This window comes from Bos indicus, chromosome 14 (genome assembly GCF_029378745.1).
Source record: "Bos indicus isolate NIAB-ARS_2022 breed Sahiwal x Tharparkar chromosome 14, NIAB-ARS_B.indTharparkar_mat_pri_1.0, whole genome shotgun sequence".
In the NCBI taxonomy this organism is placed as follows: domain Eukaryota; kingdom Metazoa; phylum Chordata; class Mammalia; order Artiodactyla; family Bovidae; genus Bos; species Bos indicus.
The window spans coordinates 22,060,221-22,086,173 of NC_091773.1; the positions used below are offsets into that span (position 1 = coordinate 22,060,221).

General features: G+C 43.9%; 1 protein-coding gene across 2 annotated transcripts; it reads right to left on the reverse strand.

Moving 5' to 3' along the window:
• Positions 1-81: 81 nt before the first annotated feature.
• Positions 82-25,273, reverse strand: OPRK1 (opioid receptor kappa 1). Of its 2 annotated transcripts, XM_070802533.1 has the most exons (5): positions 25,173-25,273; positions 24,507-24,802; positions 10,667-11,019; positions 9,852-9,944; positions 82-3,884 (listed from the first exon to the last, which is right to left on the reverse strand). In XM_070802533.1, the coding sequence occupies exons 2-5, from the start codon at positions 24,761-24,763 to the stop codon at positions 3,352-3,354; spliced, it is 1,236 nt and encodes a 411-aa protein (XP_070658634.1). In that variant the 5' UTR covers positions 24,764-24,802; positions 25,173-25,273; the 3' UTR covers positions 82-3,351. The 2 variants fall into 2 exon arrangements, with proteins under 2 accessions (XP_070658634.1, XP_019829703.1); XM_019974144.2 differs by lacking the exon at positions 9,852-9,944.
• Positions 25,274-25,953: the final 680 nt, after the last annotated feature.

Genomic DNA, 25,953 nt, shown 5'->3' on the forward strand with positions numbered 1-25,953 from the left:
AGTGAGCATCATTCTTGCTGAAGTGCAGCATCATTAAAGCCATTAAAGAGCAGATGACTGAGCACAGTAATGGAAAGGCTGTGACTTTAGCAGGTACAGTTTTTATTTTCTTGCAAGGCACACAATTATCTATACAATGCATAATCATCACAAAGTACAAGATAGAAATCATATACATTAAAGAATATATAAATATGCCTGTCTCAGAAAAGAAAACTGCCTTAGGGCAAGCAGATTCATGGCCTTTGGGGATAAGATTTTCCTATTTATTCTGAATCTTCCAAACAGCTCTTGCTTGGAAAATAAACCCCAATGAATGGACATACAACCCTGTCACAGTTTTCTCCTTAAAAAGCTCTAATTTAAAGCCAGCTGATGTATTCCTTTTATTCCAGTTACCTATCTTATGCCCCAATACTAGAGAAAGCATCTATAAATTGCCTGGATAACAGTTATGCAGATTTAAGGACTTCATTTCTCAGCAATGCATCATGAAATGAAACCATTTTCTTAAGACTTTTGTGAATTTTCCTTGATTTTTGAAAACTATCTTTCCAAACTATGCTTCCTTTTTAATATTAAGCCTAGAGTTTTGACTCAAATTTTGCATAGGGGATGCATCCAGATTCATAAGAGTAATCCAAGACACTAATGGTGGTTCTTAATCTCCTTCAGGTCAGAATTGCAGGAATTTTTTTTATCCTCATGGCTGTAAGGTGTTTCCTTTTTATGCATTTTTCCTGACCCTTCACTAGGTCCTGTCTCCAAGAAGATTTTACCAGGGAGGAAAGAATTCATGGAGGACATTGAATTCAAGGTTAGAAACACGCATTTCTGGTCCTAAAGAGACACAGCAGATATTGCACTCCTTGCTGTGATGTGAGACAGGAATATCAAGAGATGGGACCCAGACACACACATAGTCACACATGGTACATGCACACACACACACACACACACATACACTCAACTTGCACACACACACATACACACTTTTGACAAAGAAATACATCTGTGTAAGTGGTACTTTTCCTAACAAGTGTGATTCAGTTGATCATTCTTTAAAGTCCTGCCCTAAAATGACACAGCCATCCTCTCCTCTTCCGGTCTGGGAACAAACGTACTTATGACAAAGGAGACGCTTAGAACACCATGACCTCATGAGCACTGAGGGCTGTATCTCTCTCTCCTGGGGTGCAGACTCACACATGAAGAGTTACATAATGCTCAGAGCTACACAATGTTCAGTCTAACATTTAGACTCCAGTCATGGCAAGACACTGTGAGGACACGTGGAATGTGAATTTAAGGAGGTTTTCCTATTTCCCACATCAGCAGGATTTCTTCCTGGAACTACTCTCCATGTAAATATCCCTCCCACAGGATGGTAAGAACTTTCAGCCACAGGGTGAAAGCCAACCAATATTCAGGCCATTCCTATGTGCTTTCAGTTATAAGAATACAAGGACACCTAAGAAAATCAATGAAATGTAAGCAATGCTCAAAAGAACACTTCATTTTCATCAGGGAAAACCTTGCCCTGCTGTCTTCACCCATCCATGTTAGGTGTTGTGAAAATTTGGAACACAAAACACATCATCACAGTAACCCTGGAGGAAGAAATGGCAACCCACTCCAGTATTCCTGCCTAGGAAATCCCATGGACAGAGGAGCCTGGCAGGGTACAGTCCATAGTGTGGCAAAGAGTCAGACTTGACTGAGCGACTCAGCACACACATCACGATGAAATTCTGGAGCCACATAAAAACCTCCCATGCAAGGTACATTTCCAAACGTAGAGTGTACACACAGTAGAAAGTCCACAGTGAACACATCTTGAAGACGTAGTAATGTCTGTAGTTACGTTTCACATTGCTATAAATTCCAGAGGGTGTTGCCCTAACATACAGGCTTAAAGAAGAGATGGGTGTTATTTCTAAATTAGCCCTTTCTTCTGCCCAGGCAAACTGCAGAAAAAGCCATTACCTCGAAACCATAAGTTTCAGGGGAAAGAAGGAAGAAGTTATACATTATCTGGAAGTTCTAGCAAAATTACTCTAAATGTGCCCCCTGCCAGCATTATCCTCAGCAGGTGTGCTCCTCGCGGAATACTGTGCCAGCCATGTTCCAGCACCGAGAGTGACATAATGTCCTCATTCCCCCACAATTAGGATCAATTTCACTTCCGGCTAAAAGCCACAAAATAGTATCTCAAGATTCACATGAGCAAGATGCCCTCCTTCCATGAACAGAGAGAATCTGGTAATAGTGATATGTTCATAAAAAGATACTGCTTATAAACTAGATTCTGCCAAGGCTACCACCTGGGAGTGAGTTAAATATTTCCTGATTCATTAACATATGAGTTCTGAGCCCTGTTAAAGGGCTGACAGTGCTCAGGGACTCAGAGGATGTGACACATGACTGATCCCAGACAAAAGCTTAGGCATCAATGAAACATCTTTGCATCAGCCCTAAATGACTCAGGATTTCATCAGCATGTCCCAGGGAAGCCACTTGGTGGGAAGACAAGCCCATTCCTTATTTGCACGTATACTATTATTTACAGATGAAACTGTACATATTTTTTGTGGTATTGAAACCACTTTGTGTCTCTTAACAACAGGACATGCTTTATCATGAGGTTATCTGTCTGAAGAGCATGCTAGAAACAAACCAACCATAGTTTTCAAGAAATTAAATGATGTCAGAAAATACCTTTTGTATATTTAAATAACTTCGTAAACATCAGGATAATTTTCTGCTACACATGAACAGCAGACACCCCAGGGGTGGGGTCTTAAGCTGAAATCCTCACCATGCAGCTTCAGGAAATGCATGTCCACTCGGCATAAAGTGAGCTGGGCAGGGCCCTGGACAGGGGTCTTCTTCTTACTGAGGTCATTGCTGTCTGAAGTTGTGTCCGGACTGGAGAGCCACGAAGCTCTGAAATCACTGCATTTTTCTTTTTCCCAAATAGAGCTTTTGACACCACGTTGCTTAGGTAAATCTCAGCAGAATGGGTCCTGAACTAAAGGTAGGGAACCAGAAGAAAAAGGCTTATTTCTTGGGTCATCAAAGGAACTGGGAGTCAGCACCGCTTCTCTGCCCTAGAAGGGGCTGCATCTGCTCGCTCAGATCTCCTATGCTCCATTCCTAGGGCCCTGATGTTTCCACTGACCTGAGTCACTAATACAGCCTGCATCTTGCAATCTCAGAACCACAAGATTTCTAAAAGTTTGTTAAAATTTCTCCTTTTCCATCTCAGACTGCGGTAGTAATCTGAGTTAATCCTAGATCATTGAACTCTTCTCTACCCGGAGGACTATAAGAAGACATCTCCATGACTAGTCATACTGGTTTATTTACCCCATCAACCTCCCTCACGTAGGCAGGATCCTGAACGGTATTTCTGACCCTGCTTGTGCTCTGGCGCTCCATCCTCATCTTAATGGGAAAGCAGAAGTCCCGGAAACACCGCTTGAAGTTTTCGTCAAGGAAGGCGTAGAGAATGGGGTTCAGGCTGCTGTTGGTGTAGCCCAGGGCGATGCAGAAGTAGTAGCTGGAGAGGGCAGCCGTGCTGTGGGCGGTGCTCCCCAGGGCCTCCACGAGGATGAAAATGTGGATGGGGGTCCAGCAGACGACGAAGACCGCCACCACCACCAGCACGAGCCTGGTGATCCGCCGCAGGTTGCGGTCTTTCTCTCGGGAGCCGGAGAGGAGGCGGACGCTCTTTAACCGCAGGATCATGAGGGTGTAGCAGACAATGATAATGAGGACGGGGATGACGAAGGCAAAGACGAAGACACAGACCTTCATGAACAGGTCCCACCAGGAGTAGTCGTCATCTGGGAACTGTAGGGAGCATTCGATGACTTCCATGTCTGCAGGAGGGAACAAACCCACAAAAGGGAAATCCGTTAGCCAAGGGTTTCAAATGTGGATTTCAATTACTTTCATTACAAAGGTCCAATTATGGCGAGGTGATATTACCTGAAGCTGATCACCAAGCTAGGAATGAGGGCCGTGAGTATTAACCATCTTTTTTTTTTTCCCACACATAGAACAATGAAGTCAGAAAGGTTACCATTCACTGGTAACAAACACACTGCTATAGAGTAAATAAGATTAGCCAGCAGTACGAATTATCTAGTTGTGGAGGCTGGTTTGATGCCGACTATTTTCAGGAGAGCTACCCTGTTAATTTACAGCAGGAGTACTTACTTGCACACCCATGTATTAACAATTCTCCCAGATCTAAGGCTCTGGCAATAAAAGCTAGTGGTGGTTTAGTCACTAAGGCATGTTGGACTCTAGCGCCCCATGGACTGTAGCCCATGAGGCTGTAGCCCCCACAAGATTCTCCAAGAAAGAATACTGGAGTGGATTGCCATTTCCTTCTCCTATCTGCAATAAATGATAAAATATTGCAAAACCAGCCGTTCGACTTAACAAAAAAGCCAACTTGTCAGAAAAACCTTAAGTGGTTTACAGGAAATCACTATGTAGGTCCATAAGCATGTAAACCTGAAAAGGCAATGGCACCCCACTCCAGTACTCTTGCCTAGAAAATCCTATGAACGGAGGAGCCTGGTAGGCTGCAGTTCATGGGGTCGCTGAGGGTCGGACATGACTGAGCGACTTCACTTTCACTTTTCACTTTCATGCATTGGAGAAGGAAATGGCAACCCACTCCAGTGTTCTTGCCTGGAGAATCCCAGGGATGGGGGAGCCTGGTGGGCTGCAGTCCATGGGGTCGCTAAGAGTCGGACACGACTGAGCGACTTCACTTTCACTTTTCACTTTCATGCATTGGAGAAGGAAATGGCAACCCACTCCAGTGTTCTTGCCTGGAGAATCCCAGGGATGGGGGAGCCTGGTGGGCTGCAGTCCATGGGGTCGCTAAGAGTCAGACACAACTGAGCGACTTCACTTTCACTTTTCACTTTCATGCGTTGGAGAAGGAAATGGCAACCCACTCCAGTGTTCTTGCCTGGAGAATCCCAGGGACGGGGGAGCCTGGTGGGCTGCCGTCTATGGGGTCGCACAGAGTCGGACACGACTGAAGTGACTTAGCAGCAAGCATGTAAACAAAATTTGTCTAAATATCACCCAGCTGCTGTGATTTAATAGAACCAGTGGTACTCATTGTGATTAAAATCATTGCTGAAACATGAGGAAACTTTTGAAGAAGAAAGAGGAGGAGGAGGAGAAAAGGAGACGAAAGGAAACAGAAGAAAGGGGAGGAGGAAGAAGAGAGTCAGTACTATCATCTTCAAGGAAATTCATGAATCAGTTTTTTACTTTTGCCAACGTTGACTATGTAACAGGGAAAACAAATATATGATTACTTAGAAAATGACTTTATTTTGCTCTGCTGTTCTTTGCTGGACAGCATTCTCTTTGGTGTGACCATAATATTAGAAAGAGCAGAGACTCAGGACAAGTACCTTTTATAATATTTTCCCAGAGGCCACCCACCCTCCCCAAGCTCTAGCCACTGAGCCCAGAGCAGGCTAAATTCTTTTTGCCCTGATTCTTCCTTACAGATAAAGAAACAATGAATGATACTAAGGTGTAGTTTTTATAATGAAAACGTGTCTTCTGACATTGGAAAATCTGCTACAAAAATAGCACAAGGATACTTTTCAAGCAGTGAAACAGCTCTATTAATCATGTTTTCTAAAACATCTTAATGTGCTCCTAATCATATATTCCTTTGTAAAACAAAATCTATCTTAGAATTTCAATTAGACATGCTTTAAAACACAAAGAATACAATCATTTCAGCCAATTAATGAAGACGACTGTTTCAGAGTCATTTTTATCAACTAAATACCAGATCAAACCTTCCAATAGTAAATGAAAACTCCCAGATTAACTTATAATTTTTGATTCCCTAAAAAGCTCTTGTCCTAAGTACTATTACTAGGAAGACTAAAAGAAACAAACAAGCATCTCTCAGTTTTTGCTTTAGTATTTATGGGAATAAGAACAATTAAAATCACATTTTAAAAAATTCACCACTATAATCATAGTTCAAAATGTATTTATTAAACAACTTTTTAGGATGGCACATTGCAATCTGGCTTCTTTGAAGGTTTTTTCTTTCCTGCTTAAATTCTGTGTATTCCAACAGTGTCTTTCTTGTGGTTGACTTCAGCTTGAATGTCACTTTAAAGACATTTATACAGAGTTTCCATGGTGGCTGGGTGGTAAAGAATCCACCTGCCAATACAGGAGAGACGGGTTCAGTCCTCGATTTGGGAAGATCCCACATGCTGCAGAGCAACTAAGCCTGTGCCCCACAGCTATTGAGCCTGTGCTCTAGGGCCCAGGAGCCGCAACTACTGAAGACTGCTTGCCCTAGAGCCCGTGCTCAGCAACAAAAGAAACCACCACAAAGAGAAGCCTGTGCAGAGCATCTAGAGAATGGCCCCTGCTTGGCACAACTAGACAAAAGCCCACGTAGCAGTGCAGACCCAGCACAGCCAGAAATAAATACATAAGTAAATACAATTGTAAAAAACACATTTATACAGAGGCAGATCCATTTGAATAGTCCTCTTCTCTGAAATTTGTATTCTCCCGCTATACTACCCTCTGGAGAAGGAAATGGCAACCCACTCCAGTATTCTTGCCTGGAGAATCCCAGGGACAGAGGAGCCTGGTTGAGCTGCCATCTATAGGGTCGCACAGAGTCGGAGTTGACTGAAGCGACTTAGCAGCAGCAGCAGACTATACTCATTGTATTTTTTTTATCATTATTCAAAGACAGAAGCCAGAGAGAAACCAGACAGTAGCTCTTTGTAATAATATGTTGCCTTTCCCAGTGTTTTTCTCTCTATCCAGAATGTAAATTATCTTAGGGTAGGGACCCAGTCTGCCTTGAATAATATTCAATTCCTGCCACACAAGGAGGCAGGAACATATGGTGTTTGAGGAGAATAAATTGTTAAATAAACAAATGAATACCACATGGAAATCCTTGAAAATATGGACTCAGTGCAGTAGTCATTATGGAAGAGTAATTTGATAAGATAATCAAGGCAACATAAGGGCTGATGTTTAATTTGGGGACATCTTTTAGCTCTGAGAATCAGCTTTCTCTTGCATGTAGTAGGAACTCAAAAATGTTTAATGATTTAAATCACTTAAGTAGTGATTTAGTAACTGAATGATACATCCAACATTGGAATACCCAAATATACAAAGTATATATACACAGAACTAAAGGGAGACATAGATCGAAATACAGTAATTGTAGGGGGATACAATATCACTCTTTCAACAAGGGGCAAATAATCCAGATAGAAAATCAATACAGAAATGCCAGATTTGAAAAAATTAAAAATGAACTTAACAGACATACACAAAACATTTCACTCAAGAGCAGCAGGAGACAAATTCTTCTTGAGTGTGCATGAAATAGTCTACAGTACATATATGTATATATACATATATGTATATACACACACATCATATGTTAGGACATGGAACAAGTCTTAACAAATTAAGAAGATCAAAATCATATCAAGTATTTTTTCTGACCACATGAAAATAGATACCAATGACAGGAAACAAATGGAAAATTCACAAATATGTAGAAATTTAACAACACAGTCTTAAAAACCTAGGAGTGGAAACAGAAATCAAAAGGGAAATAAAAAATTGCTTGAGATGAATGAAAAAGAAATACAATACACCAAAACTGATGGGATGTAGCAAAAGCAGTTCTCAGAGAGAAGTTTATAATGATAAATAGCTACATGAAGAAAAAAGTAAGATCTCAAATAAAGAACCTAACTGTACACATTAAGGAACTAGAAAAAGAACAAACTAAGCCCAAAGTTAGTAGAAGGAAAGAAATGAGAAAGAATGAATCAGAAATAATAAACAGAGACTAGGAAAACAATAGAAAAACAGCTTTAAAAAAAAAAAATAAAAATAACAAAACCTCAGCTACACTAAGAAGAAAGAAGACTCAAATAAGTAAAATTATTAATATAAATGAAAGAGGAGACATTACAACCGATAACACAGAAATACAAAGGATCATAAAAGGTGACACTAAACAATTATATGCCAAGAAATTGAACAATTCAGAAGAAACAGATAAACTTCTAGAAACATACAGCCTACCAGACTGAATCTGAAGACACAGACATTGGTCTGATTAGACCAATAACAGATACAGAGATTGGGGCTAAAGAAAAGCCTCCTTAGAGAAAAGTCAAGTGCCAGATGGATGCATCCAAGCATTTAAGATGCATGGGTTGAGACTTCCTGTCCAGGTGGCTGTGTTCTAATGCACTGACACCTGGCTCCTTTCATCGAGTTTTCTCCACAACCGTGACTCTGTGAATCACCAGTGCCAGTCAGCTCTGCCTCAAGGGCATGGAGATGACCTAAAGGACTCCTTGGTCTGCCAGGATCTGGACACGCATGTGATGCAGCACACCACAGTGAGCAGGCTAGCGGGCCTGGAGACACTCTCTCATCACATAATACAAGTGTGCTTTACAAAATAAAAGACACACAGAAAGGATGGAGCCTTTCTACAAGACTAGTTTTCACTCCTTCCTCCTCTATTTACTGCACAAACTAATCCCCTGGTGACACTGGTGCGTCTTTTCTTCCATCATATCTGCACATGTTCATCTACAGCAACTCCTTCCAGGAAAACCTGCATCTATCTTTATTTCCTTTAAAAAACCTAATTGAAACCCAATTCCTCGAGAATGTCATTTTCTGACAACAATTACAGGAGTAGTGGTTAAGTCAACAGGTATAATGTGAAATGTAAAAATCAATTCTTTATTTGCCCTGGGAAAAACAATCTCTCTTCTTTTATTATTAACCCCAGTCTTCTCATGTTCATGGAGCATCTCCTTTTGAACCTAAGTTATTACACACCAACCCCTAAGGCTCAGAAGAGTTTCCTGCAATTTTATTTCATGTGTTGTGTGCATGAAGAAGCAAAATCCTATGTGTAATTGTTGTTGCTGTTGTTCAGTTGCTAAGTTGTGCTCGACTCTCTGCAACCCCATGGACTGCAGCACACCTCTGTCCTCCACTGTCCTCCACTGTCTCCCAGAGTGTGCTCAAATTCATATCCATTAATCATATTAATGTAATTAATACTAAATAGTAATTAAATTAATCATATTGTGATGTAATTAGTGTAATTAATCATATTTTAAAGTTCTCTAATAAAGCTTGGCATTTCTTAAAATTTATCAAGTATTATAGCTTAACATCTGTGGTATTTACACTGTAACTTCATTTTAAAAGAAAAAAGATTATGCTTCATTTGAAAATGTGTACCATGCAGGAGAAGCTATGGTTTTAGCACCTGCCTTTCCACTATGACCTGGAAAGTCTCTGCTTATCTGTACTCACAGGTATCATGAACCTCTCTCATAACCTGGAGCATTTAGACACCTGCTAAGGCAATAAATAGCTCCCCTCACCCCAGTGAATTTATATTAAAACAAAGATATTTTCATAGCTTTATCTTTCATTATTAAAGCTAAATTCCTAGAGCAGAAGTTCTTGCCTTGGCTATAGGTCAGAGTCATCTGGGGAAATCTTAAAACTCTTGACACCCAGACTGTGCCTCGGATCAATTAAACTGAACCCTCCAGAGAGGGACCCAGGCAGCAGAGTTTTTCTAAAGGTGAACTTCCAAGTGATTCTAACATGCATCCCAGAGTCAGAAGCACTGTCCTGGAAATACAGAGAAAACATCAAGTCCTGTTTGCATGGGGTGAAAAGCAATGAGTCCAAAGTTTGATGGCTTCGTTCATCTGTACTGTCATCCATTGTGAACCTGATTTTGACTGACTTACCTTCAGAAGAAAGCTTCCCTGAGGGCTCAATGGTAAAGAACCCGTCTGCCAATGCAGGAGACATGGATTTGATTCCTGGGTTGGGAAGATCCCCTGCAGAAAGAAATAGCAACCCACTCCAGTATTCTTGCCTGGAGAATTCCATGGACAGAGGAGCCTGACACGCTGCAGTCCATGGGGTTGCAAAAGAGCCGAACATGACTTAGTGATTAAACAACAACCACCAACAAATAAAGTTGCCATGGAAATTAACCCCTTAGGAAAAAGAGTGAAGAGGCAGCCTATGACTTTAATGACTTAGGACCCTTTTTAGGGAGGAAAAAGAAGAGCGAAGTATATTTTAGAATTGCCAGGATGCGACAAAATTGTATTTTAAAAATCCACATGCCTGTGGTTCCTTACTTTGTCCTCACCCCTCCAGGTTCCATAAGCACTTTCTAAGTAGGGGATAGGATGGTGTCTGTGTTCTGGCCACGCCATCATCCCATCTTGTGTTAGACAAAGGAAGGAATGCAAATTGTTTTCTTTCTCATTTTCCATGAATTTAGGCATTATATTTCTGTTGGCTTTTGGCTTTTCTTCTGTACATAAGTCCTACTCACTCCCAAATTAAGAGTTTGTATAACTAGAAGCTACATTCTAAAAATGAAATAATGTAGCTGAATCACTTTTATGTACACCTGAAACTACACCACACTTCAATAATTTTTCAATAAATCAGCTATACTCCAATGATTTTTTTATTTTATGAACAAGGACAAAATAAATCACAGAGTTTTGTTTTTTTTTTTTTTTATGGAAACAGCCACCCTTACCTTCCCTAACTTTGGTTCCTCCAAGGACTATGGCAGAGATGCCAACAGATGAAGACAGGATCCAGATACAGATGTTGATGATCTTCGCCTTCAGGGGTGTGCGGAAGTCAAGAGCCTTGACGGGGTGGCACACGGCGATGTAACGGTCCACACTCATCATGGTCAAGGTGAAGATGCTGGTGAACATGTTGTAGTAGTCGATGGAGATGACCACCTTGCACAGCACATCCCCAAAGGGCCAGGAGTTCATCAAATAGACCGTGCTCTGGAAGGGCATAGTTGTGGTCACCAGTGCATCTGCCAAAGCCAGGTTGAAGATATAGATGTTGGTTGCTGTCTTCATCTTTGTGTATCTAAGAGACAAGAAACAAGATCATTTCTTTCCATCTTCATGCCATACTCACGAGGTAAATGTTTCTCTCGATTACTGAATGTTTCATCCACTTATTCTTTATGTATTTATCATGCAGACATTGGGGGTAGTAGAAAAATGGGCAAATATTTCCAATTTTATTTAGCTTTTATTCTAGTGCTTTGTTCCAAAATCTATTTAATTGTAAAAGGGTAAAAAAAATGAGTTGGATAATCACTGACTCAACTGACATGCGTGTGCGCAAACTCCGGGAGATAGTGAAGGACAGGGAAGCTTGGTATACTGCAGTCCATGGGGTCGCAAAGAATCGGACATGACTTAGGGACTGAACAACAGCACAAGAAACAAGTAGGCTTCCCTCGTGGCTCAGTGGTAAAGAATCTGCCTGCCAGTCCAGGAGATGCGAGTTCAATCCCTGGGTCAGGAAGAACCCCTGGGGGAGGAAATGGCAACCCACTCCACTATTCTTGCCTGTGAAATCCCATGGACACAAGAGGCTACAGTCCTTGGGGTCACAAAGAGTTGGAAATGACTTAGCAACTAAAAACAACAAAACAAAAGAAATGAGAATAGATAGACAAGTGGATAAATATACATATAGATCTTGTCAACAAACTTGTGTGTCATATAGGTCTTTATTTTGTGACTAACATTGTAATCCTACACAAGATTGCTTGGCTTTCATTATTTTTTAATGCTTTTTTTTTTTTTCCACTGTGTAAAACAAAGATAAAACATACCCAACTTTTCCTTAAGATTACTTTGAGAAATCAATCATTGTAATTATGTCTTTTGAAAATCTAAATGGTTTTTTATTTTTAAAATAATTCCATTTCAATGACTACAACACAACCAAGTGTAGATTTTTTTAACCAGTGACCTACAGCTTTTAATTTTAAATGTGTTATGTAAAAAAAAACAAACAAACAGGCTGAGTTCTCTTATACACAGTATAGCATGAAACATAATCTGGTATGGTATGTGAGAAATAAATATGTTCCTTTCACTTTCATCTTGAGAGGTTTATGAAGCACACAATTTGTTTCATCTTCCAACTGAGGGAACAGAAAATTTCAAAATAAGTCAGAAAGATTGCCTTTAAGCCCAAATTACTTCTTTCCATTTTCACATGAAGTTTAGAACCATTGCCTCTTCTATTAAAACTGAATTAATAAGATTGTTCTACTTACAGAATGCTTCCCCAGGGATCTATAGGGCAGGAAATGTTCCAGACTACCTCAGCAGGTTTTCTGAGGGCAGATGCTAAGATATGGTGAGAAAATCCATAGGGAAATGATTTTCTACACACCTCAGGGTTGTGGACCTAATCACAATTAATTCAACCATGTCCCATGTATCTTCAAGGAGCCAGACTTTTTTCCATATTAGGACCCTGAGTTTAACTGAAGGTTATTTGTAAGGAGCTGATTACAGAAAATGACTTCTGCTTGGGCTATAAAGTATTATCAGTGGTATCTGTGGATCTCTGTGTCTGTGCTGTCTTTTTTTTTTTTTAATGCCTGAGTAATATTCCATTGTGTATATAAACCAAGTCTTCTTTATCCATTCATCTGTCAGTGGACATTTAGGTTGCTTCTATGTCTTGGCTATTATAAATAGTGCTACTAAGAACACTGAGGTACATGCATCTCTTCAAATTAGAGTTTTCTCCAGATATCTGCCCAGGAGTGAGATTGCAGGACCACATGGCAGCTCTAATTTTTAAGGAAACTCTATACGATTATTCACAGTGGCTACACCCATTCACAGTCCTATGAGTGGTGTAGGAGGGTGTGTTTGTCACTCAGTCGTGTCTGACTCTTTACGACCCCATGGACTGTAGCCCACCAGGCTCCTCTGTCCATGGGATTCTCCAGGCAGAACACTGGAGCAGGATGCCATTCCCTTCTCCACGTGATCTTCCCAACCGAGGGATTGAACCCAGGTCTCCTGCATGGCAGGCAGATTCTTTACCATGTGAGCCACTAGGGAACATTATCTGTTCAAATACTGTCTTCTTAAAAATATGGTTTTATGTTTGAAAAATGCATCTTACAACCCAGCCTCTTACTCTTTCAATCCCTAATACCAGCAAAGACTTGAGCCAGCAACACCTGTGACTTCTGCTCTCAGGTTTTGTAACATGATATTCTCCTCTATCTTTACAAAGTTAGACTGATGTTCTCTGCCTTACACATTTAGGTGGACCTGGGTTCTAGTCCTTAGTTTTCCCTCCAACTGACAGACTTTGGAGAGGTCACTAAAAACCCTGAGTTTCAGTTTCCCCGCCCTGGAATGGGAAACTTAACACTTATCTCAGAGTGGTCCTGAGATAACCAAGGGAAGGCACCTGATCTGGATTTTGTCTGGAATTTATTGCATGCTTCCAGCTCCTCTCCCTGCTCTAATATGGGTGGAAGCTACCAGTTACCAGAGGAAGCAGAAGGGAACACAGTTTGTAGTTAACACCTCTGGTTGTATTTACCCATTTCAGCTTGAATAGGAAAGATAAAAGTAAAAATAAAGCCTGCAACCTTACGTACTAGCACACCATGAATAGAAAGACACATGAGTTACAATAAAATAGCATATGTGTCTTTCAGGTAGTCAAAAAATACTGGATGATAACTTGCCCTGAGATTTTCAAAAATATTTTTATTAGATGTGTGAAATTGCTTAAGCCTTGAACTTTCAAAGAGTTCAAACCCTGTCATCAGATCTCAGAATGAGACAGATGACTACCTGCAACAAACATGTCTATAAATGACATTGATCGCAATTAAACTAATTGCAGTGGAAGTTGGTGCTCCCCAAGAAACAATCTCTCCCCATACACTTCCTGGAGGAGCTCTCTGTTACAGCCCGAGGGCCAAAGGTGTCTGCCAGGGACGGAGGGAGATGCTGGCAGCCCCTGCTGTGGAGACCCCTGCATCTGCTGACATCCGATGTCTGAGCATGAGGTGGATCATGCTCATGACACTAATCGTAATAACCGTTTATCTCCAAACACTCCCTATGTCACACTCTGCTGTGCGCTCCACATGCCGTATCCCACTCAGTCCTCACAGTGACTCTACGTGGTGGGTACCAGCATCTTCACTCTAGAAACGAGGCACTGAGAACCGCAGGAGGTTGTAAATGTCTCAAGAGTCGCATGGTTAGAAGAGGCATTGCAGGAACTCAGACCCAGGGATTTGAGCTCATGCCCACATTCTTGCATCTCTGCAGCACTTCATAACTTACAAAGCCCACCCAGTGTTTTGACTTCTACATATCCTATTTGATTTTCACAACAACTGCTCTTTGAGTTGCCCAGGGCATGTATGCCTTTTCCCTAATATGGCTGAAGAAAGTAGACTCAGGAGAGTAAATTGATTTTTCTAGTGTCAGAGAGGGAAGGGCCCTGTGGGAGGACAGGGAGGGAGTAGCAGGTCTTAGCCCCCACTCCAGGGCTCTGGAAGACACGTGCTTACAAGCCTACAACCCTGAAAAGGAGAACTCAACAGGTACAAGTATTAACAACAAATAGACTATGAGTACAAGGAATATATATTAAGTCTTTTATGTGCTCCACTGGACTGGATCCAGTCAACACAGGATTTTAAGACCTTCCCCCACCTCAAAGACAACCTGGTTGAGCCCCTGGGTATGGGTATTGTTTGCGTTGAACCAGAACAGAACAGCATGTGTTATTTCAATTATTATCTGTCTGCTGGCGGAAATAAACGAGTAAGCTTTCTCACCACAATCAGATAGGAAATCACTTTCCATTTCATCCATGCTGCCTGACAAAGACTCACAAGTCTTTCAAGTAAAATGGCACTGTGTGAGTGGGAATTCTTGGCTTGTGTGGAGCAGCTGGGGGTGGGCTGGCAGCGGGCGGCTGCACTTTTTGGCATACACGCTGCAGGAGCGTGTGGCATTAAGAGAGCAAAGTGTGTAGGCTGTACCCGCCAAACTTGCCAGTGTCACAAACCTGGTAACAACGGTGAGATGCAGGAAGCAGGCCAGCGAAAGGATCAGGAGGGAGCCCAGGGTGCCAGCCATGAGGAAGTCAGCACAGGGCAAGGTCATGGATGGTGTCCCCGGGAGCTTAGAATCTCCCCATCACACATAAACTCAAGATCTTGAGTCCTTGTCAGAGAGATTTGTTGAGTGGCTTCTTAACTGGTAGCCATACATGCTGGTGTGATATCAAGGGGAACAAAGGAATCTGTGGAGCTCTCAGGAACCAATGTCACCACGTAGAGATTCTAGGAGAGCAAGGCTCTCGCAGGAGAAACTGACTCAGAACCTATCACCAGGCAGAGATTCTAGGAGAGCATGGCTGTCGAGGGAGGAACTGACCCTGTGACACTGCAGGCTCATGGCTTCCTGTCCTGCCCTGCACCTGCCCGGTGCAGACAATCCAAGTAGAGACTTTACTCTTGGAGCATTACTATCCCTTACTATTGAGGTGTGCTGCCCCAGTGTTTTTCCTTAACTTTATGAGGCTTTTTAAATCAGGAGCTGCTTTTTAGCTTTGGTGCAGCATAATAAACCCTTAATCTTGATGGCTAATCACCATATATCTTTAAACACAGACACATTCTTGGTTTTGTGGATTTTGGTATTTTGTGGCTCATCCCTGCCCTCGTCTGCCAGGCTGACATCCTCTCTACTCTTCAGCTGGCTCATGCTCCCTCCCCAGCCACATCTTCTTATCATTTCAACACCAAGTCTTAGCTCCTACTCCATACACAGCAGCATCCTGGACACTGAAGCGACTGAAAAACAAGTTGACACAGATCCTGCCCCCAGGATCTTCTAAATTAATTGAGTCAAGATTGTAACACAAATCAGAAGAATAGACTACCTGATGGGAAGAACCAACTCACTGGAAAAGACACTGACGCTGGGAAAGATTGAGGGCAGGAGGAGAATGTAATTTCTAATAAGTAAAGGAATTGAGGGCCATATTCCAAAGTTTCTTAAGGAGTCAGAAACTGTACCAGAGAAATGACAGGATACTCGGAATTCCGTTCCTTCCAGCAGCTAAAGATTGAGAGACATTCTGGTAAGTGTGGTTAACTGCACCTTGTGAGGGCAGGAAGCATCTGACATGAGGAGGCAGAGCCGGAGCCAGAAGGGAATATCAACACAAAACACAGCATGTGACCCCTCGGTAGACAAAGGCCATCACGCAGGTTATGGTGTTTCAGCTTGTCTATGAGCAAAGCCCGTGGCTTTCAGGAGAGGGAACTCAGTGAAGAGGAAGTGAGTGATCTCCTCAAATTCGAGAGACCATGGGAAAAGTAAAATGTGAGCCTTCTGAGTAGACACAGAATCTCGGCTTCAACATCACAAAAAAGCAAACATCCTACTGGCCAATTATCTGAAGAGAATCCTTTAATACAGCAAATACCTATTGGCCAACAGAAAGCACCTGAACAAACGCTGATCTGATGAAAACATCAGTGTGACCTGCCCCACGGGCAGCTGGCCGCCACCCCACAAGCCGGGGCTGGGCCAAGAGACGCAAGGCCTGCACACCAAACTCAGGAAGGGGAGGCTTTGCAGGCCCAGGGAAGAGACACCCCTCTTTAACCAGTGGTGGGGGGACAGCACAGTGAGAGTGGGCTTCAGCATCTTTTCTCCGTATGACGTATTCATCCCCCTGGGCGTGTTTTCCAGATACACAGCACTCTAGATTTTATGTTTAAAATAACCAGACACTGGGGACTTCCCTGGTGGTCCAGTAGTTAAGACTCTGTGCTTCCAATGCAGGGGACATGGGTTCAATCCCTGGACAGGGAACCAAGATCCCACATGCCATGTGACCTGGCTAAATAAATAAACAAAATTTGAAAAAGTAAAATAAAATAGCCAGATGTGACAGCTGTATCGATGCAAATTCTCAGGGGAACTTTTTAAAAAATATATAAGTTTGCTTCATTAAATTATCTAGATATTTCCAGTTCATCTCAATGAATTGGCTAAACATCCTTTTAGATTGTTTACTACTGAAATTATGGTTCTTCACTAAAGGGCAGTAGCTTGTGATTTAAAAAAAAAAGGGAATTTGAGCTGCTGTTTCTCCAATGATCCGACTTTGAAATAGCCTCAACTGATAGTATTCTAAAGGTATCGTATTCACATAGATATCAGGCCCTTGACACTGTACCACAGGCTGAGCAAAAGCTCTGAGGAGAACAGAGGAGGGGGCAGGGTGTACCCCAGCCCCAACTCCTGGGACTGCCAGTACCAGGCTGGCAGTGAGGTGCAGTCAGAAGGCAGACAGACACCTTCTCAGGCCCTGGTGGGCTGTCCTTGAGGGTGCTGTGGGGCAGGGGAGGAAGCAGTGTTGAAGCAGTGCTTTCACTGCCTTAGCCCGGGCCCCAGGAAGTGCTCCCCTCCCTGGAGTCACAGCCCTGTTCCCCAGGAGGTACTGTCCAGAGTGTCCAGCAGTGCACACAGGGTGAGAGTTTATCACGAAGGATGCAGGAACCCACTCCAGTATTCTTGCCTGCGAAAGCCCATGGACAGAGGAGCCTGGTAGACTCCAGTCCATGGGGTCTCAAAGAGTTGGACACGACTTAGTGACTAAACAACACCAGCAGGTAGAAAACTATTACTACGAATCTCAAATGACGGATGCAGTGTTTCCTAGTGTACAACTCTCTGGATACCTAGACGTATGTAGACTTCTGGAATTATTTTCCCATTTTAATACCGAAAACTGACTTAGCTAAGGTGAGCCACAGGGTGCCACCCAGAGGCGACAAGGTCACTCTCCTGCTCTGTCTTCTGTGGAAAGGAAGAGCCCCCGGCATTAGGTGGAAAGCAACACAGCAAAGCAGAGTTTAGAGTTGTGCTGTGAACTTAGAAGAATTAATATTCAACAGAATCTCGGAAAATCGCTCTGATTGTTACAGCCTATCTCTAAAGGCACGTAAGTCCAGCCATGCTTAGTCTGAAGGCTTCCCCGCTCAACTTCAGATCAATTCCTTTGGGGTATCTCAATTCATCCACATGTTTTATGTTTTTCTCATTTTTCATTTAAATGCTGACTTGCTTGGTCAGTGGAGTGAGTCAAATAAAAAGGCATAAGCCTTTTACAATATTATCCCCACTCCTAAAATCCATTCCTCTCATGTAAGTCTTCCTTATTTAAGATATAAGCCAGCATTCCAGCCAAAGAGAGAAACAAACAAAATACATTGGCTGATTTTCTGTTGAGGAATACATGAGTGTTATTCTGAAACCATCTTTTGTTAACCCGGTATTTTATAAAGCCTGTAAAACCTTCTACCTCTGAAACACAAAAGCCAAATCTTACAAAGGAAACCATCTCGCAGACATACGATTTTAGGTTTTTAGCTGAGCATAGAGGCACATCTCCCATGAAGCAGGGCAGCAACAATTGAGTGTCTCCACAGGTTAACCTAGGGAGAAGGCGATGCCAACTGCCCAGTTCTCATGAAGATGCTGCCTGCTGCCTAAAGACATCGCTGGGCAGAAAATGGATAGAAGCTGCCATTTCCCAGCGAGAAGTCAGTCCCTCCTAAAAATAACGCTAAGACGGGCGCCAAAAAAACTGTATTGGCACCACCATCCAAAAGTGATTTTAAAGACTACAACTTTGCCTGAGTCTGTTAAATCTTGGGAGCTCTGACCTGATAACCACGTTGCTTGTTTTTCTCTTTCTTTTTATTTTTTCCTGTTTTTTTTTCCTTTCTCTTTCTTTCTTTCTCCCTCCCTCCCCTCCTTACTCCTTTCCTCCTTCCTTCCTTTTCAAGCAACTGTGCAGTCTCTGATCTCTGAAATAGCTCCATGAAGATTTGGGCTTCCGTGACCACATGTCCCACACGGAAGAAAATAATCTCATTTAGCTAATCCATGTAAACAGTGGCAGTGAAGCCAATTTTCTCTTTTAAGAGCTTGTCAAACAGTAAAATTACTTTGGGACATTTAAGATAGGCTCCTCTGAAAATAATTTCTGAAATTATCTTTCCTATGCTTGCTTTAAAGGAAATGTTGAGCACTGATTCCAAGAGAGGATCAGGATAAATTACAACATACTTATTTTTTTCTAATCAAAGCCTAAGGTAAGCCTGCAGTTGAACAGGAAGCAGTGAGTAGTTAATGACGACTACGCACCTCTGTCTTTCCTCTCACGTCTCCCTGCATGTCTTCAGGTGACATGATCTAAGTCGGCTCCCTTAACATTTAAGAGAATCTGGAATACACCCCTTACAAAGTTACCCCTTTGGGGATATTCCAACACTGCCCAGGCTGAATTACAGGGAAGCCAAAGTCTTCTACGAGCAAGACAAGGTCACCAGAAGACTGATCCCTTTATTGTGTCTTTATTGTGATAGCAAATAATTAATGAAAACTAATAAGAAAAGGCACAACTTATACGATCAAGGACCAAATAATTTTCTGCTTCCTGTAACTTTTTCTAATAATTTTTCCTGGCTTATCCTTACATTTTCTGGAGAAGGGAATGGCAATCCACTCTAGTATTCTTGTCTGGAGAATTCCATGGACAGAGGAGCCTACAAGGCCATGGGGTGGCAAAGAGTCCATGGGGTCGGAAAGAGTCAGACCCAACTGAGTGACTAACACTATCCTTACATTTAATTTAAAAAGAAACATACCTTTATAAGAGTAAAGCTTTTCTTTAAATTAAACAAACAAACAAAAATACCCTCTTCAGTATTCTTGCCTGAGAATCCCATAGACAGAGGCACCTGTCTACAGGCTACAGTTCATACAGTCAAAAAGAGTTGCACACAACGGAAGCGACTGAGCACAAAGAGATGAAATGAGGTAAAATTAAGGTAAAATGGGCTCTGATCCAACTTGACAAGTGTCCTTATAAGACGAGATCAGAATACAGAGAGTAGGAATGTCCACACAGAAGGATGACCACATGAGGACAGGGTGAAAAGGCAGTCATCTGCAAGCAGAGACACTCAGCAGGAATCAAACCCGCCAGGACCTTGATCTTGGACTTCCAGCCTCTAGAACTGCAAGCAGAGAACACAACTGTGTGATTTAAGCCACCCCGTCTGTGGTCCTTGTTATGGCAGCCTTAGCAAGGCAGATTCACTAGAAATCTGAGAAACCTACAAGACAATCCCATAGAACCATCCAGAAGGAGGGAGGGCAGATGAGTGTGAAGTAGGGATGAATAAGTGGAAGAGAGACACACAGGTTTAGGACTGTTCAGAGTTTCCCTGACAGTTATAGCCACAAGAATGGATAATACCATCAAGAGTGATGGTCAGTTTGATGAGCCATCTTGGCCAGCCTATGGTCTTCAAATACTCAAACACTCATCAAGATGCTATTCTGAAGGTGTTTTGTAGATGTGGTTAAAGTCCGTTATCAGTTGATCTTAAACAAAGGAGATGATCCTAGAGTACCTGGGTGGGCCTGGTCTAATCAGTCAAAGGGTCTTAACTACAAGGCATACAGCTTCTCTGAGAAAGAAGAGATTCCATGTTGGAAGTGTGTTCTGCCTCTCCTGACACCTATCCTCAGGGCTACAGACCTGACTGGCCACCCCCACAATCACCTAAGCCAAGTCTTTGTAGTAAACCCCTCCACACACACACATATATCCCCTACTGGTTCTGCTTTTCTGGTTGAATCCTGACTAATATGAAGAGAGTGCAAAGAAAGCTAAGAAGGCTCAGGAAAAGATGATTATTTAGGACACATCAGGAAAGAAGAGCCTGTGATGGAGACTGACAAGAAACCCATTGTGTGTGGAAGGAAGTCAAGGAGAAGGTGAGATTGGTCCAGCACGTGGAATCCCCATGGACTTTGAGGGACAGCCAGCCTGAGACATCACCTGGGACGTGAGACCTACACGTCCGAGAGACGAGCATCAGGGAGGAAACTCCAGTGCCCTGATTGAGTAACAGATGGACGACACCAAAGCGATGGGCAGGGGTTATTCCTCCAAGAGGTTTACCCAAGACAGACAGGAGGAAGAAAGGACGTTAGCTAAGGGAACATAATCTGTTAAATGGGTATGTGGAAACATACCCATGGGCTTTCCACATGGCTCCAGTGGTAAAGAATCCTCCTGCTAAAGCAGGAGACACAAGAGATGCAGGTTTGATCCCTGGTCGGGAAGATCCCTTGGAGAAGGAAATGGCAACCCACTTCAGTATTCTTGCCTGGAGAATCCCATGGACAGAGGAGCCTGTCTGGCTACAGTCCATGGGGTCACAAGAGTTGGACAAAACTTAGCAACTAAACCACCAACCACCACACAGCTTTACCAGCCTGACATATATTGCTGCTGCTGCTGCTAAGTCGCTTCAGTCATGTCCAACTCTGTGTGACCCCATAGACGGCAGCCCACCAGGCTCCCCGTCCCAGGGATTCTCCAGGCAAGAACACTGGAGAGGATTGCCATTTCCTTCTCCAATGCATGAAAGTGAAAAGGGAAAGTGAAGTCACTCAGGTGTGTCCAACTCTGTGTGACCCCATAGACTGCAGCCCACCAGGCTCCTCCATCCATGGGATTTTCCAGGCAAGAGTACATATATTAGGTGTTCATTAAATGTTAATCGTTTTCACCAAGAGAGGAGACAGCCATATGTGTTGGAAGTTGTGGTTAGGCTGGGAAAAGGAATATAAGGTACCAGAAGTAGGGCTGCCTGGCAATGTCCCAGGCGTGGGCTGGGTGGGCATCATAGCATTCACTGCAGGTGACCTGCACAGGAGAGGTGAAGCGAACACGGGGTTAGGACCCTGAGGATCACCATGGGCACCCCAAGGTGTTGGTGGGACCCAAAGACATGAATCAAGGGCTGAGGTAAGACCTTCCTGAGCCAGGACCACAAACTCCTTTACCTGGAGAGAGGGAGGCTGCAGTGCTTAAATTTTAAGGTGTTCACAGTGAAAGGTTACAGAACCCTAACACTGGGCAACTGTAGTAGTTGCTACACATTAAAGGAGGAAAATCCTTGAAACATTAGATGATCTTCAGAAGATACCGGATGACATTCCAGGTGCTGAAGGAAGAGCCATTTGTAAGGCAGGTCTACAAGCAGTCAATGCTTCTTCCACAACCCTCACGTCCTCCCAGGTCTGAGATGGCCATCCCAGACCTGTGCCTGCCCCGCCATCCGAGCATCTGAATTCCATCTCTAGGGTGATTTCCTAGATAACTCAACCAGGACCCTTAGGCAAGTTCAATATTTTAAAATAACATCCTTTTCAAAAGTGATCCTCCATCTTTTCAAGTGACACTGTTCAGCCAAGGTCAATCACAAAAGCCACACTTGAACTCCACCCTCTGGTTCTGCTCTAAGTTCTGATGAGCACACGGCGTCTGATGCCTGGCTCCAACCTTCAGTCCTTTCTTCTCCTTTGCAAAATAAACCCAAATCCATCAAGTTTTCTTCTGAGGTTTTATTTTTCAATTCTCTGGCCCTGTATCAGTCTGAACAAATTTTAAATGCTTCTTAATGCTCTTTGCTATAGATTTAAGCCAACTATTGTTTTGATATTTGGCTTTCCAAGATGATAATAGAACTCTTCGCTCCTCATTTACTATCAAATGGAGTGGGCAGATGCACAATATTATTACATGAACTCTATAACTCTTTTTGCATTTTTAGCTGAATTTATCCCCTTTTCACAAACTTTAGTCTTGGATGTCTTTGAGATAGACATATTTAGCTTATATTTATATTTCTTTGTATTTATCTTAAAAATTCTAGTCAATCTACAGTGACTCTTTTTTCTTTCTGACATGTCTAATGCTCCCCATGGAGTTATCTTTTCACATATTTTACGATTCTTTATTCTTTTTAATCCTAGACTGCAGGGCTATACAAGGAGTTATAGAGCAACTTAAAAAGCCCTCTCAAACTCAAAACTTCAAGTTCTCTTTCAAGTGACAGTAACGTGTATCTGTTTCACTCAAGCACCTAAGTATGATGGAGCAGGAACAGAGTGGGTTTGCTCCTGGCATCCCCTTTCTCTGTAACAATGTTTTATTGTAAAACAACAGCCTCTGTAGCAAAGATCTCCTAGAAATTTTAATTATAGTTTAGAGTACAGCTGTCTTTTCTTTTCTCTTGGTTACTATAATCTTCTCTCTAATGGAGAGTAGCCCTGCAATTACTAAGGATTTGGAAGAACAATTTGCTTGTAAAATATTACTTCTGTAGCCTGTACTCATCACTGATACAAGTCCAGTGGAAGGCAGTAAGCAATTGTGGAAAGCAAGGTCACCAAGCTAGAGACACTAATTGTAGGTGAAAAGAGCTTTATAATATGTATTTGGAGGCTTAAAAGATGGTTTTCAGTTCTGTAGCACAGATGAGGATAAAAGAGGTGACATTCCCAAGTCAGAGAGAGAGAGAAATGAAACAGGTATTTGAAAGATTCATGCTATTGCAGATTCTGTCTTTAAAGTTCATAATAAATAAACAGCATGTTTCAAAACTAAAGTCAAGATCAAAAAAAAAAAGTTCTTCATCCTTTCTATGCCTCTAAGTAGAGTGACTTGCATCCTTCCTTTATTCACAGGAACGTCTCATCTTCATATTCACTCTTAAATGTGCAGCTGAAAACCATGAAGTCTCCCAGGAAGGGAAATTTCTCAAAGGGTATCCAAACAATGGTAGGATTTCTGTTTTTTCTTGCTTCCTTTGTTATGAGAGGCCAAAATAGAAATCACTTCACTTTCCAGAAAATTAGCATATATGCAGATATTTAGGTATTTATTATTGGAAGCTGACTTCAATGCGCCCACAAAAGAACAATAAAAAGAAAGCTCCAGTTCCCACGGTGGGGGATAAAAAGCAAAACAATTTTTGGAAACCTCCAGCACCCATACTTTAGGAGCCAAATACTAGATGGTTTCGGTACCAAAGTGACCAGCATTCTAAACAAATAAGATGGCATGTCAGTACTACAAGGCTCACATGTGGGTACTTAAATAGTATACTGGATTTGCTTCATAAACCATAACATCATTCTGATGAGTCACAGGAAATCCCGAATTCTCTTCAGGGCATGGGCATGAATTTTACGTAAAGAAATATTTGCAAGGGCAAAACAAAGTGCTCCAAAGTGGTGCAGGCAATCGGGCAAAAGGCCAGGCAGTTGGACTAGTTTCCTTTCCAGGAGACACCGACTTTGTCCCTTGCAGGGACACCCCATTATCTCCATCCGAAGGGCTTTCTGCAGGGATTTGGGGCGCAGGGGAGGGTCACCCTTAAACCTTCAAGTCACCTCTGGTCCCTTGGATTCGTCCTGGGCGAACCTCGAGTCCCACAGCAAAACGTCTCCCAGGAAATCTCACTTCGAAGAGGCCGCCCTCTGAGCCTCTCCGGAGCCGGGACGGAATGGGGTCTCCACTACCCGGCTGGCATCCCTCCGCGCGTCCTGGTGACCAGCCCGACCCTCCCTCCTGCTGCGGCCACTGTAGCGCCGGGACCCCGCGCTCACCGGATGATCACGAACATGACCAGGGAGTTGCCCACCAAACCCACGACGAACACCACGGAGTAGACAGCCGTGATGATGACCAGGATGACCGGGGAGATGTGAGCTGGCTCCAGCAGCACGTCCTCCGAGCCCGCGCTGCCGTTACCGTCCGGCTCTGCCCAGCCCGGGAACCAGCCGCTGCCGTTGGGGGGCAGGCAGGTGCTCGGGGAGCAGGTGGGGCCCGGCTCACCGCGGAAGATCTGGACTGGGGGCTCCATGTCCGGCGGCTGCGGCAGCGGGACGAGGACAGGCGGCACCTGCGGGGACAAGAGAACCGACTGGACCCGGGAAGCGAACTTTGGCAGCGTCCGAGCCAGCGCGCGAGCGCGGCGGTGCCGGGGCCTGGGACCCGCTGATACCCACCTCGGCCGGAAGACCCCAGGGAGGCACAGGGGCACGGACCTCTCTCTGGGTGCCACCCCGGCCAGCAGACGCGCCGCGGGTACCAGGAGGGGCGGAGAGCGCACCGTCCTTTCCCCTGGTGCCTGAAATCCCCCACCCTTTCCTAGGCACGGCTCCCGGGAGGAACTGTCCCCAGTCTGCGGCCCGGAGACCCCAGGGACAAGAGACCCCTGGAGCGCAGAGCCCTCGCTGCCAAGGACCGCGCTTCGAAATCCCAAGGCTCACCTCCGGCTCGGGAGATGAGCGCAGCGGAACAGCGATGCTGGACCGCGCGGAACCCAGCGTTCCCGAATCCCACTCGCGGGTCGCCGTGCATCCGCAGCCCCGCGCCGCTGGCTCTCAGACCCGGACCCCGCGCTCTGGCCGCGGACGCCGCCCCCCAACCCCCGAGCGCGTCCCCGCCACTCCGCGCGCGGCTCCCACGACCGGCGGCAGCTGAACACAGCTGGACGCCGCGAGTGCGCGCGAGCCCCAGACATCCCTCCTCTCCCGACCCCGCCCCTGCCGCCCCGCCTACCCGGCTGCGCGCCCCCTGCCCCGCGCCCCGCGCCCCGCGCCCCGCGGCTCACCCGAAGCACAGCCTCCATCCATGGCCCCCGGCCTCCCCGGCGCTTGACTGTGAACCGCTGGGCGATTCAGACTTAGGGTCAAGAAGGGTGCGCCTGTCCAGTGCGAGTGGACATCAGGGTTACTCACAGTGTTTATAGAACTGCTGCCGGCCTAGTTCTCAGAACACGTCTGCTTTTGGGTGAGGAGGAAAATGGTAATTTTATGTGAGTGACCCGTCCAAATACAGTAGCAAAACGATCCAATTAGAATAAGACCAGACCACACGGTTTTAATGGTTGATTTTGACCACCCAATGCGAAGAGCCGACTCACTGGAAAAGACTCTGATACTAGGAAAGATTGAGGGCAGGAGGAGAAGAAAATGACAGAGGATAAGATGGCTGGATGGCATCACTGACTTACGGACTTGAATTTGAGCAAACTCCGGGAGATAGTGA

Coding starts and splice junctions, on each gene's coding strand:
- OPRK1 (XM_070802533.1), bottom strand. CDS start 24,763: ATGGAGCCCCCAGTCCAGATCTTCCGCGGTGAGCCGGGCCCCACCTGC. Junction 11,020..24,506: donor GTCATGTTCGTGATCATCCG/GTGAGCGCGGGG, acceptor CTTGTCTCTTAG/ATACACAAAGATGAAGACAG. Junction 3,885..9,851: donor AGGGAAGCTTTCTTCTGAAG/GTAAGTCAGTCA, acceptor TCCCTCCTGCAG/ACATGGAAGTCATCGAATGC.